The sequence below is a fragment of the Podarcis gaigeae genome (genome assembly GCF_964106915.1).
Source record: "Podarcis gaigeae genome assembly, chromosome: 10".
NCBI lineage: Eukaryota > Metazoa > Chordata > Lepidosauria > Squamata > Lacertidae > Podarcis > Podarcis gaigeae.
In genome coordinates, this window is record NC_139686.1 from 66,102,077 (window position 1) to 66,116,147 (window position 14,071).

The window sequence follows — 14,071 nt, forward strand, 5'->3', positions numbered from 1 at the left end:
AAGACGAAAGGGTTTTCCGATTTTTAGCGGCTTCGCAAGACGAATTTCCCTATGGGCTTGCTTCACAAGACGAAAGCCCATAGGGAAATCTCCGGGGACAGCGGGGAAGCGCAGTGCGCCTTCTCCTCTGTTCCCGGACCTGTCCTGAAGGCTTGCGGTGGGAGATCCGCGAACAGAGGAGAAGGCGCGCAGCGCTTCTCCTCTGTTCCCGGGGTTTGCGGTGGGAGGAGGGTTTTTCCTCCCCACCGCCAACATTCAGAACAGCATTCTGAATGTTGGCGGTGGGGAGGAAAGCCCTCCTCCCACCGCAAGCCTTCAGGACAGGTCTGGGAACAGAGGGGAAGGCGCACAGGACAGGTCTGGGAACAGAGGGGAAGGCTGTTCTGAAGGCTGGCGGTGGGAAGAAAAGCCCTTCTCCCCCGCCAGCCTTCAGAAGAGTTCCCCGAGGGCTCTCCAAGCTGCGGATAGCTGCCTGCTGCCCCTATCTGCAGCTTGGAGAGCCCTGCGGGGAAGTCCTGCAGGGCTCCCCAAGCTGCAGATGTCTGCCCCGCGCGAGGGGCGCTCTGCTTCAGAGCGCCCCGCGCACCGGGCAGCAGGCTGCTATCCGCAGCCTAGGCAGCCCTGCGGGAACTCTTCTGAAGGCTGGCGGCGGGAGAAGGGCTTTTCTTCCCACCGCCAGCCCTCAGAAGGCTGTTCTGAAGGCTGGCGGTGGGGAGAAAAGTCCTTTCCCCCCCCCCCCCGTCAGCCTTCAGAGGAGGTCCGGGGACAGACTGTCCCCGGACCTGGTCTGAAGGCGGTCTCCCTAGGAACGCATTAATTGATTTTCAATGCATTCCTATGGGAAACCGTGCTTCGCAAGACGAAAAACTCGCCAGAAGAAAAAACTTGCGGAACGAATTAATTTCGTCTTGCGAGGCACCACTGTAGAACGCTTGCACCTTTGAGAAATTCAGGGAGAAGACTTTGAATGAAGTACTGGGCACTCCAGATGCAAGAACATGCTGGATTCCTTAGGGTAGGGATGGAGAACTGGATCCAGCCAGATTCCAGGGGCCGTTTTTACATGTGACGTCAGGCGATTCCAAGACAGGGCAGCTGTCTACCTGCTCCATCTGGTACGTAGGCTGAGACCCTACCTGCCCGCAGACTGTCTCACCAGAGTGATGCATGCTCTAGTTATCTCCCGCTCGGACTACTGCAATGCGCTCTACGTGGGGCTACCTTTGAAGGTGACCCGGAAACTGTAACAAATCCGGAATGCAGCAGCTAGATTGGTGACTGGGAGCGGCTGTCGAGACCACATAACACCAGTCCTGAAAAATCCACATTGGCTCCCAGTACGTTTCCAAGCACAATCAAAGTGCTGGTGCTGACCTTTAAAGCCCTAAAAGGCCTCAGCTCAGTATACCTGAAGGAGTGTCTCCACCCCCATCGTTCTGCCCGGACACTGAGGTCCAGCTTCAAGGGCCTTCTAGAAGTTTCCTCACTGAGAGAAGCGAAGTTATAGGGATCCAGGTAGAGGGCCTTCTCGGTGGTGGTGCCCGCCCTGTGGAATGCCCTCCCATCAGATGTCAAGGAGATAAATAAACAGAAGACATCTGAAGGCAGCCCTGTTTAGGGAAGTTTTTAATATTTGATGTTTTATTGTGCTTTTAATTCTATTGGGAGCCGCCCAGTGTGGCTGGGAAAACCTAGCCAGTTCATCATCATCATCATTTTTAAAGTCACAGCTACAAAGGAAGATTCTTTTTTAAATTCAAACTGAGAAGCAAAGGAAGAACCTTATTCCCTTTAGCGGCATAAAAGCAGGTAGTGTTTTTCTCTTCTGCAATCTTAGCGCTGTAGCACTTTTCACACTAAGATTGGAGGTAAGTGCCTGCCTGCTCTTAGACCGCAAGGGACAGCAGGCAGAGGTTTATCTCAAATCTCAGTGCTAAGCACCACAGCGTTAGGATCAGGGACAAGAGAGCCTTTATCTCAGATCTTAGCACTTAGATGGGAAATGACCGCTCTCTGAGGTTCCTCACAGCTGCTATGTTTTCAAAATAAGACAACCTGTAATCTGATTGGTAAAATTCTGACAGGCCTGCTGCTGTATCTCTTATTTTTTATCCGAATGTTTTGAATCGGCCCTTGATTCAACTGAGTCTCATAAGAGGAGACTTAAAAGTTCAGACACTCAACACACAATACTTTTAACTGGGGTCAGGCGACGTTTCAAATCATGTAATTGCCTTAATCTGGGTTTCAAAATTGTACTTAACCCTCCCTGGTATCTTTGAACGAAGGGCAAGCTGTAAATCTCAATAGAGGAATACACACTGCTAGAAACTGAGCAAAAACAGTTGACCTGCCCCTATTTCTTTATCATGGTCATAGTATAATAATAAGAATAAGAATAAGAAGAAGAAGAAGAAGAAAGAAGAAGAAGAAGAAGTCTGCCATTAAGTGTTAGTATGGCAATGGCTGTGGGCAAGATCAGAATTCCTGAGGATGTGTACAATCGCTAAGGACTTGATGGGGATTATATTTGCTGTGTTATATTGTCACGACTGAGTGAGACTGGGATCACGACTACTATCCTATGCTGTGAGTGCATTGCAGGGGGTTGGTCTAGATGACCCTTGGGGTTTAGAACGTCACCTGTTAGTCTTGGAGCACCCAATATCTACATTCACAGGGCCTTCTGCTTTTTAAGTGGGGGATTTGATTTAACTATCAAATCCAATTGGTATGTGCATGTTGGGTCCACAGCCTTAAAAGCCAGCCAGCCCCTCTATGTGCTCTAGTCACTGAAGTCAAATGGATATCGTTCGGTTACGTGAAAACAGAACAGAACAAAAGAAAACATCAAACTCTATTTACCCGTCTTGATACTGTAGCATTAGCTCTCTCTTTGAGCTGGGGATCTGTGGGCAAGTTTAACCATATGATATAAGGGGTATCGTACTTTGCTCGTAGCCTCGGGCACCGCTTGAAGACAAAGTCGATAAGGAAAAATTTGATTCCTGCATAAAGTCCTATGTAATTGGAAAGACCGAGATTGAAAGAAAGAAAGAGAAAGAAAGGTTATCAGCGAAATATCAGCTTAACCGGAATTGTGCTATCGATACAGTCACCGTACAACCAAAACGAAGATACAGTCATACCTCATGTTCTGTTTGCTTCATGTTACGTTTTTTCAGGTTGCGGCAACCCGCGGCAACCCAGAAGTACCGGAAAGAATTACTTCTGGGTTTCGCCACTCGTGCATGCGCGGTAGCGCTAAATTGTGCTTTATTCATGTGCACAAGCACCAAATTGCGCCACGCACCTGTGCAGTTGCGGGCTTTTCACGTTGCGAATGGGCCTCCGGAACGGATCCCGTTCGCAACCAGAGGTACCGCCGTACTTCAACCCTTGAATAAAAGGCCAGAAACTATAGGGTCTGCAAGAGATGTGAGCCTAGAAATTCAAGCGGCCACACAACTGCAAAAAGCAGAAGTTAAGGCTGATTTACAGCAAAGCAGCAGCAGCGGTGCAGCTATGGACCTCTTTATCTTGGCCATCTTGACAGCTGAAAAATAAGGTTTCCATGACCTATCTGGAAAGAGTTAATTAATGCAGGCCTGTTTGGGGTGGGTGGTTTTAAATTGTATTCCTTACAATGTTATAACCCATCTTGGGTAGGCAAAAAACCCAAAACATAAAATGAAATTACTAGCTGCCCTCTATCACTTCAAGTTTGGACATTGCTGTGTACTGTATGCTAGCATTTTCTGTGCTGTATGGTTGTTTATATGGCCAGCTTAATGATTTTATGCTTTAATTTTATTTGTAAGCCATATTGAGAGGATGGTTCTAGAAGCATTTAAAAGAAATTGTTCTCAGAAGGGGTTACATGCATCTATGGGACGCGGGTGGCGCTGTGGTCTAAACCACTGAGCCTCTTGGGCTTGCCGATTAGAAGGTCAGCAGTTCGAATCCCCGCGACGGGTTGAGCTCTCATTGCTCTGCCTCAGCTTCTGCCAACCTAGCAGTTTGAAAGCACACCAGTGCAAGTAGATAAATAGGTACTGTTGCAGCGGGAAAGTAAACAGTGTTTCCGTGCACTCTGGTTTCCGTCAAGTTGCGCCAGAAGCGGTTTATTCATGCTAACCACATGACCCAGAAAGCTGTCTATGGACAAACACTGGCTCCCTCAGCCTGAAAGCGAGATGAGTGCTGCAACCCCATAGTCGCCTTTGACTGGACGTAACCGTCTAGGGGTCCTTTACCTTACATCCATCTCCAAGCAAGTCTGACACCATGCATGTATTTTTTTTAAGCATGCCCAATTAATGGCTAATAATGGAAACTTGGTTCCTGGTCAAGATAGATGTGAGCTTCTAGGACCACAGAGAGCAGCAAGAAATCTGAAAAGTGTTACCCATTGAAAGGCCGATGATCCTGTACGGAATACAGCAGGATGCTATAAACGCCGCCCACAGAGCAATGTACAACTTTTGCGTAACTTCAGGCTGCACCCACATAAACAAGCTGTGAAAGGGAAAAGGAACAGAGAAATAAGTGAGACATTGCGGCACTTTATTCTCTCTTCCCCATTCAAATATGCTGAAAATAAATATATTTAAAACTCACTTTTTGATTTTTTCCAGTATGTCTGACATCTTGCCAAACAAATTCTGCAATCGAAAGAGGACGGGAATGTCAGCTCAGAATATATCGCAGTGCAACTTAAGTTAAAGTTCTATTCTGGGTATAAAGCCATCGTTTTAAATTTTAAATCAGTTCCATCTCATTGCAAAGGTGGAAGAAAATCTTTATTCCAGTCACAAGTACGGCACTCATAAAATCTTCACATTCCAGAAATTGCTGCTTGCTCCCCCCCCCCCCCGGTGCCTTGTATTTTAGGAACCATAAACTACAGATTGGCCAATGGCCAGAATTGCGAATCCTGTGTAAAAAGACTGCTGTTTTGAGAACGCTAAAAACATCCTTTGAACACTGGAAATGACTGCAGGGAAAATGACCGCATTTACACTAACGTTGAACTCCCCCCCCCCCTTTTATTTAGTGGTTGTTGGTTTTTGTGTCTGTGTTTTGTTTTGTTTTTACAAAGTTTGCACATTTACCAAAATATCAATCATACATCTGGCATCAGCTTCCTCCCCACCCCCGACTTCCATGATTCATTTTAGTTACCCATTTCTGCTGCATATTCCAATTAAACCCTATTATTTCTTTTTCCATTTTATATCAGTTTGCTTTCTGCTGCTGAATTTACTCTAACCCTGCTAACGCCTTTAATTTGTTTACAATAATTGTTCAAGTATCCTACAAACCTTTTCCAATCTTCCTTTTAAAAAAACAAACTTTCTTCCTGGCCTCTTATTCTACAAGTTAAGTTTAGCCACTTCTGCATATTCCATCAATTTCATCTGCCACTAACATTTCAAACGCTGTACGGTCTACACATTGCAAGAGGCAATATTGCGGCATGAAGTCAAGAAGAAAAGAGTCATCTGAAACTGATTTTTCACGTGGGCCAAGCTAACTCTCTTCAATGAGGGTGCACAGGTCAGAGTCACCAAAAGATTTGGGTTTAATTCTCAGTTCAGAAATGAATTTACTGGGCGGCAGCCCTCAGTAGCTAAGAAATACATATACCGTACTTTTCCGTGTATAAGACAAGGTGTTTTTTTACTCTAAATTCATGTTCAAAACTGTGCCTCGTCTTATACATGGATAGTGAATGGGGTGGACGGTGTGATTGGCTGCAGCTGCGAATAGGAGCTTGTCAGCGATGATTGTTGGCTGCTAGAAGAGCTGCTTTGGATTGGCTGCTGCTTCTCTAATTGGGTTGGCGATTGGCTTCTGCAACAAACGCTGCTGTGGATTGGCTGTCGCTGCCGCGATTGGCGGCTGCTGTTCTGGGAAGTGTGATTGCCAGCAGGTTTTTTCAGTCGGGTAGGAGGTTTTTTTTTGCTGGGGAAGGGTCTGTTTGCGATTGGCTGTCGCTGTGGCAAGTGGGCGATTTTTGGCAATCCCCCCCCCCAAAAAAAGCTGTAAAACTCTGGGCAATTCTCGCAAAAAAGTTCAAGAACTCTGACCTATCTCCCCTCCATATTTTCTTAAATTGAGTCCCACCAAATAGGGGACATCTTATACATGGGGGGGCATCTTATAGACAGAAAAATACGGCAGATAGCAAAAGCCAGGCGTCTGACTAAGAAGCCTGCTGAGGTGTTTCATGGGATGCACCTAGGTTGGCACAGGAAAATATGGACCACAAAGAACAGATCTGGGAGCTGACAAGAAAACTTGTGTTATGAACCGCCCTGAGATCTTACCCACAAATCCTTTCAATGGGAGGCGCCAGGGATTATATTACCTGTGCTTTTTGTGCCACGTCCAGAACAAGCTGGAATTTTTCTGACACTGTTAGATCTTCCTTTGGAGGTTCCTGAAAGAAGACCAGAAACGAGGCAACAAGATTTTTTTACATGCCCTTCACCTTTTAAGCGAAAAATCAGCTTAGGGGCAGCAGATTCGTGGCAACACAATGACTATGATATGCCCGTGCTTGGGGCTCGCGTGACTGAATTTTCCACCATGCAAGCATTCTCTCCCCATAAAGAACCAGATGTCCAGTTTTCTACGGAAATATATCTATTTTTTAAATGGAAGTGCATTCCATTACACGGACCACAAGCCTATAGTCTATACTCGGGACTGGGAACCCGTGGCCCTTCAAATGTGATTGGACTACAACTTTCATGAACCCCAGTTGGCATGGCCAATGACCAGGGATGATGAGAGCAGCACGGGCTCTTGGCTGAGGGCAGCAAAGTTTGCTTGGAGAACTGCCTCAGGGGAATTAACCTCCCCAGTTATAGACTTTCAGAATAAAGCAGCTCTGGAAAAGTATTTACAGTCATACCTCAGGTTACAGACACTTCAGGTAGCGTTTTTCCGGGTTGCGGACCGCCAAAACCCAGAAGTACCGGAACGGGTTACTTCCGGGTTATGGCGGTCACGCATGTGCAGAAGCGCTAAATTGTGCTTTGCACATGCACAGAAGCACCGAATCGCAACCCGCAGGTGCGCCGCTGCAGGTTGCGAACGTGCATTCCGCACGGATCACGTTCGCACCCCGAGCGTCCACTGTGAAAGCCATTTTCTCATGACTCGATGCCTTCAATGGTGTGTTGCTAAGTGCAATATTTGAGTTTTCAATGAAAAGCATAAAAGGAAGTTTGTGGCGCAACATCCCTGAATACTAATCATAAAAAGCTGGTAGAGTCAATTATTACAATGAGGAAAATAGATAAAACGTATCTAGAATTAGTTGGACTTACAATGGGCTCAGAAACTTCAGGCACAATACTCCACTGTATTCTCCACCCTCTAAAAATAAAAAATAAAAATACTTTAATTAAACAGACTAGCTTTTCCATAAGGCTCAGTTAACAGAGTAAAAGTAAGGCTTAAAAAAAGCAACTGTGTGGGTAGCAGACAACATCTTTTCAGATCTATTTTAATTATTTCCCCCAAATGCAACCACCCAGTTTGTGTCATGCAGCCTCACAGAATCATATGGTCTTGAATATTCAAAAGACTGCCATAGATTACAAGTATGTAAATAATGCTTATGTTTGTTCTTAACCAACCAAACACCCTATCAACTACACAAAGCCATAATTAACATTAAAAAAAAACCCACACTCATCAATCCTTTGACAATCGGCAGTAATTATGGCATTGCAAGAACGTTCCTACACAAATAATATCCATTCTGTGTAGATTACCGCATTTGGCTTTTTAATTAGGGATTAGCATTCTGCTGGTTGTTAACAAAAAAAAAAATATGATACTGGGCATTTTAGCCTTCTTGCATGCAAATAAAAGTAGCCCACTTCACAGGAGGGGGGTTTCATCGGTACAAAGTTCATCAGGAGCACAATGCTGGGTCCTGAACGTCCACATGGAACTGGGAACCCTGCAAGAGGTTCCTTTCTGCAGACATCCACCTTCTCCAGAAGTGGAGAAGACATGCAAAAATGGAGGTTCCCTAAGCACAACAAACGTGTGAAGAGGGCTTCAGGGACTCAGTGAACAGGATGAAATGTGCTTGCTGATGCTGAAGCAATTTCAGTTCCAGCACAAGTTTATTAGGCCTGTGTTGATGTAAGAATCTGATGGCACACAGGCAGAAACTGTCATGTTCAGTTACCATGGGTAACAGAACTTTGAAATGAGTAGATTTGCATCGTCACTTTTCCTGCTTTTAGAATAATGTTCTGGGTAGGGTTATTGACTTGTCTCCAAAATCAACGTTCTGTAGAGTTCCCTTCCCTCTGCTACAACCTGTAGAGGAGCTGCAGTTGTGGCAGATTGCTTCTCCCTAGGAAGTCTGGCAGATGATATAGAACCACAGAATCATACGAGTTGGAAGAGACCACAAGGAGCATCTAATCCAGTGTTCCCCAAACTTGGGTCTCCGGCTGTTTTTGGACTACAACTCCCATCATCAGAAGGACCAGTGGTCAGGGATGATGGGAATCGTAGTCCCAAAACAAGTGACAAACTGAAACCTCAATACAGAAGAAAGTTGAGAGATTACCTGGCTATGAGGTAATTTAGGGATAACCTCAAAATTGCTAAAAATAAGAACATAGGAATGGCCCAGCCATGCCATACAGCATTCATGTAGATCTATAGTCAGAAGAAGAAATAAAGAATTACAAAAGAAATAATAATGATGCTTTCATGCAATACCCATGCCGAAAACAATCTCCCAGGACATCTGTACTGATCTGAGATGAATCAGACTCTCTTACATTGCAATTCTATGCATATTTACCTGGAAATGAGTCCAGCTATGTTCAATGGGGTTTACTCCCAGGTAAACATGTATAGGAGAGATGGGGAACTTGTAGTGCAGTAGAATCTGCAGAGCCCTAATTCCATTCATCCCTGGAGTCTGAAAGGCTACAGGTTTCCATCAAATCAATTTATACTTTTGAACTGGCATCAACGCTCTGAAATCATGCAGACGGCCAAACATTTTCACTTGGAAACACACACACACACACACACACACACACACACACACACACACGGTATTATACTGACCCTACAAAGTGACATTCCTGCTTTTTCCCATCCTGTAATTAATGCCCCTTGAAGAAAATGCAGGTTTCTGACATTCTTTCAGCTTCCACGGCAACAAGCTCTCCTCACAAACAGGCCCAGAACGGCTGCTCATTATCATGAAATGCCATTCCCTGTACAACAATTTACCCTCTCAAAATCTCCATTGCTTCATTTAACTAATATTATCAGTGTATTCTGAAGTCTGTGGTTACTTAAAGGCTTCTGCACAAAAATCGTGCAATTCGGCTTTGCTTGAACAATGGAGTGCAAGTGAGAATTGCAGATTAAAACTAGTTGCATAAAACTGGTATGTACCCTTGAAATACTCTCCCAGATATGTTAGGTTTCTAGAAGCAGGATAGTATTTCTGTTTTGTTTTGAGGGGAAAGACACATTATTCTATCAAGAGGCACAACCTGGCAGGAGACCCAATAAGACCCTGCAAACTCTTAAAAACCATGCCAAACCATATTCTTAAACCCACATTTAAAGTATATTTGAAACAGGGTAAACCAGCCCGGGTGGTATTCTCCATAAAAGCTCTTTGTTAAAGTGGAAGACAATCTGCTCTCTCTATATTATCAGCCCCATCGTGTTCCTTTAACGGATGTTAAGAGATGTTGTTACAGTAATCTGGAAAACTAGACACTACGAATGAACCAGAACAGCAAACAGGTAAAATCAGTGCATCTTTTAAAAATGGGCAAGCATTGACAAACAGAGAAACTTTTGCAACTCTACACAACCGACACTCCAAGAGGCATGCTTGGTGTCACAACACACGACACTGTAATGCTGATTTGTGTATGTCATTCTGAGTGTTGTTGACTTCCAGGATTCATATTTATCAAGCCAGCTTAAACATTTAGAATTGGGTAAAGTTGCTTTCCCCCCTCCCCCAATAAACTGAGCGAAGTTCATGTCTGTAAGTTCACCTGAACGAGAAAGGACAACTTACAATAAAGGCAATAGCAGAAGTATAGATAGAATACCAGTCTGATAAGGCAGAAAGATTCTTCACAAAATTTGTGACGGGTTTGGCACCTCTCTCTAGGCAGAAGAGAAAATAAACATACCCTAAGCAGACAGCAATGCTTCCAAAGACATAATACTTTTAATTGGAAAGGGGAGAGGGGACCACCCACACGGGCCCAATAGTTGCCTGAACTTTTTAACATCCCTTTCCCTTGGGATTAAAGGAGAAGCGATGTGTGTCATTGATTTAGAATGTTTCCGCAGATAAGTGGTGTATCTTGTTATTAAACACACTCTCCCATAGTCCTTATTTAGGCATGGCATCTCGCGGTTTCTAGGAATTCAGGAAGCTAAGAGCTGATCAACACACGCATCAGCATCACTCGAGTTATCGCTCTGTGAGCAGCTGCTGTATACGCAAACAGCCTCCCTGGGAAGGATCACACTCAAGGTGAAATAAGGCCGTGTAGGGTTTTTTATCCGCTTCCTACATGCAAATCACACCTTCGTGTTCTCCAGAGATGAATCTGCCCGTATGAAGCTGCCTTCAGGTAAGGTAAAGGGACCCCTGACCATTAGGTCCAGTCGTGACCGACTCTGGGGTTGCAGCGCTCATCTCGCTTTATTGGCCAAGGGAGCCGGCGTACAGCTTTCGGGTCATGTGGCCAGCATGACTAAGCCGCTTCTGGCGAACCAGAGCAGCGCACAGAAACGCCGTTTACCTTCCCGCCAGAGCGGTACCTATTTATCTACTTGCACTTTGACATGCTTTCGAACTGCTAGGTTGGCAGGAGCAGAGACTGAACAACAGGAGCTCACCCCGTCGCAGGGATTTGAACCACCGACCTTCAGATTGGCAAGTCCTAGGCTCTGTGGTTTAACCCACAGGGCCACCCGCGTGCCTTCAGACTGCACCCTAATTTAGGAAAGGAATGGCACAGTAGCAAAATATTGTTTTGCAAGAGGTCAAAGGCAGCTCAAAATATGGGCAGGACTGCAACCACACATCCTGGTCAGTCCAATTTCATCTCCATGCCTGTATTAAAAGGGGAGGTTACAAACAAGGGCAAAGGCTGCATTCTGGCCATTCTTGTGGCGTGAGATGCCTCTGTGTGAGGCCTGCGGAATTTCAGATTAATCTTAAGCAACTCTAATTCTCATATACTAAAAAAAACCCAACCCCACAAACATTTGACTTTCAGAACTGGTCCAGCTCCATTTGCCTGATAAGGAGCTTTATAAAACTAGACTGAAGCCAGCACATAAATCAACTCAACGTGATCATTTTGGAATCGAAAAATAAACTGATTCTGCACAATGAGTCTTAATGGGTTGGCAAACAGTAACAGAATTATTTAACGATGGAACACTTGATTAATTAAACTTTGTTCCATAGTTAAGACTCATTGGGCAGAATAAATCAGAACAAGATCGCTTCTCCCTCTTCACCAGGCCCCTCGGCTCTTGTTCAATGACTAGGTTTGGTGTGCCTATCCTCACTTCTTAACTCAGTTTCCCATGACAGCCACAACATGAAACTGTGGTTTAATAGCTCCTTACAAGCTAGGATAAACCATGGTTCACTGACCCAAAAGCATGACGTCTGAATTGGGCCTATGAGTCCAATTATCACTCTAGTTGTCAGATAAATATATTCAAGAGAGTTCAAGCTTCTATTTCTGTTCAACAGAGCACAACAATAAGCTACTATTGGGAAAACGTTAAGTTCTAGGGATTAGCTTGAGAGCTATTTTAAATTAGACAATTAATTAATCCTGTGAATTAGATACACTGCAAAAAATGAATATTCACAGTTGTCACATCATGCTTGTTACATTTTAGATTTCTGTAACTTTGAATATTAATAATATACTTTATCTAACTCCATGTTATATGTGACACTGAGGTAACAAAATTATATGGGTTTTATTGCTACAAGATCCACTTAAATATTTCTCAACACTGTTTGCATTTTATATACAAATACCATATTATATACACGTAAGAGCAACGTTAGATACTTACTTAATCGTCTCATATTTTCTGTGAGCCTGGAAAATGAATAGTAGATCATATGATATGTTATCTTTGAGGGACAAACATATTTCTGTTACTACCCCATATTCAACACAGATTATTCAAAAATTGTGTGTGTTGTGTCAGAACTTCGGCATGTATATTTTTATCCAATTTCAATGCTGCCCTTCACCTGAAAATCACAGAGCAGTTCACAACATAAAACTACAAAATGAGAACACAAAATACATTGAGAAAGAATGAAAGCAAAAACCAAAAACCCTCCTCCCACAAACACATTAAAAAAAGGGCATAGAATGCTAATCAGCCAAAACAAAAGGGCTGGTTAAAAAGAAATGTTTTGGCCTGGTGCCTAAAGACATTCAATGAATGTGCCAGGCAAGTCTCCCTGGGGAGAGAATTCCACAAGCAAGGAGCCACCACAGAAAAGGCTTGTTCTTAATAATAATAATAATAATAATAATAATAATAATAATAATAATAATTTATTTATACTCCGCCCATCTGGCTGAGTTTCCCCAGCCACTCTGGGCGGCCCCCAATCGAGTGTTAAAAACAATACAGCATATTACACTGAACCTGGTCCGACTGCACTGGCCACCAATTAGTTTCTGGGCCCAATGCAAAGTGCTGGTTTTAACCTATAAAACAGATCAGGACTGCAATACCTTAAGGAACAGCCTTTCCCCAAATGAACCAGCTCAGACCCTGCAATCACCACATGAGGTCCTTTCTGTGCGCCTCCTTCACAAGAAGTCTGGAGGATTGCGACCAACCCTGAAAACTATTGGTATAGGGCAGTATACACATTTAATAAATAGCAATAACACAAAAACAGACTTATTCTGCGGTAGCTCCCCGCTTGTTGAATGAGGCTCACCTCATTCCACTTCTCCCAGGCTACTATGGACTTTTAAACTGTGGGGCTTTTATTTTTTGTTTGCTTGTTATTATTTTTTGTGACTTTTTTTTTTTACTGTAAAGCACCCTGTGATCCTCAGATGAAGGCAGAATATAAGTTTAATAAATATATATATCTTTAAAAAAATGGCTAGAGAAATTTATACACGCTAGAAAATCATTTAAATAAGTCACCGAGGTAAGTTTCACAGCTATCCTACTGAGTGTTCCCCACTCCCACCCCAAAGTTGGATTTCCCGAGCTCTTAAAAACAGCAGACTATGGAAAACCTGAGAGGGCAATACTTTCTTCTCAATTTTGTGCAGAGGCCCTATAAAGGGTGAGTGAACGAATCACAGCTACTCCACAGTTAATTCCCAGAGTGGAAGCAGCCTCTAACCCTTTAGCAATTGTCCCTGTTAATGTGTTTTTTTAGCAGATGGTATCATTCAAATATATATATATATATATATTTAAAACTGATACTCCTGTGTGACTTACCTTCTAGCACTAAGTGGTTCTTCAGTTTCAACAGTGTTTTCTTCGGGCTGAAACCTGAAGTCTTCAATATATTCCCCAAATTTGTCATAGACCCACTTTTGAACCCGTGAACACATCATGTTGCTGCGTTTATCTGCCGATAAAAAACCAACGTTTTAGTTCTAAGAGGTCAGTTGAGTACAACATATGCAAGCTAAAGCAACCGTATTAACAGGTCTTCACCGTGATAGCCAATGGTGTATTGCTGGACTACAATTCCCATCAGTCCCAACTCCCATCAGCCCCAACCTGCATGGCCAATGGTCATGGATGAAGGGGGTTGTAGTCCAATAAGATATGGGGGGCCTCCTACAGATTCCCCATCCCTGCTCTAGGGAATGAACTCTTCCATCGATGGAAGGTCTGGTCACATGATCAACTGGTCCCACCCATGACTGAATGTATTCACACACAGAGAGTCCAAAGAAGATTGGCAGATCAAGTTGATGGATTATGCCGAAATGGCAAAATTAACTGGGAA

The 14,071-nt window shown here is 43.8% G+C and overlaps 1 protein-coding gene across 10 annotated transcripts in view; it reads right to left on the reverse strand.

Annotated features, from left to right (window-relative positions):
* Window positions 1-14,071, reverse strand: part of GRAMD4 (GRAM domain containing 4) — a 114,611-nt gene that overhangs the window by 17,949 nt on the left and 82,591 nt on the right. For all 10 annotated transcript variants that reach the window (XM_083701516.1, XM_083701517.1, XM_083701511.1 and 7 more), the window contains 9 exons: window positions 13,552-13,684; window positions 12,139-12,164; window positions 10,097-10,188; window positions 8,606-8,697; window positions 7,341-7,389; window positions 6,374-6,445; window positions 4,621-4,664; window positions 4,409-4,518; window positions 2,866-3,020 (listed from right to left, as the gene is read on the reverse strand). In XM_083701516.1, the coding sequence (XP_083557642.1) occupies window positions 2,866-3,020; window positions 4,409-4,518; window positions 4,621-4,664; window positions 6,374-6,445; window positions 7,341-7,389; window positions 8,606-8,697; window positions 10,097-10,188; window positions 12,139-12,164; window positions 13,552-13,684 (773 nt within the window). The remainder of the gene's footprint in view (window positions 1-2,865; window positions 3,021-4,408; window positions 4,519-4,620; window positions 4,665-6,373; window positions 6,446-7,340; window positions 7,390-8,605; window positions 8,698-10,096; window positions 10,189-12,138; window positions 12,165-13,551; window positions 13,685-14,071) is intronic.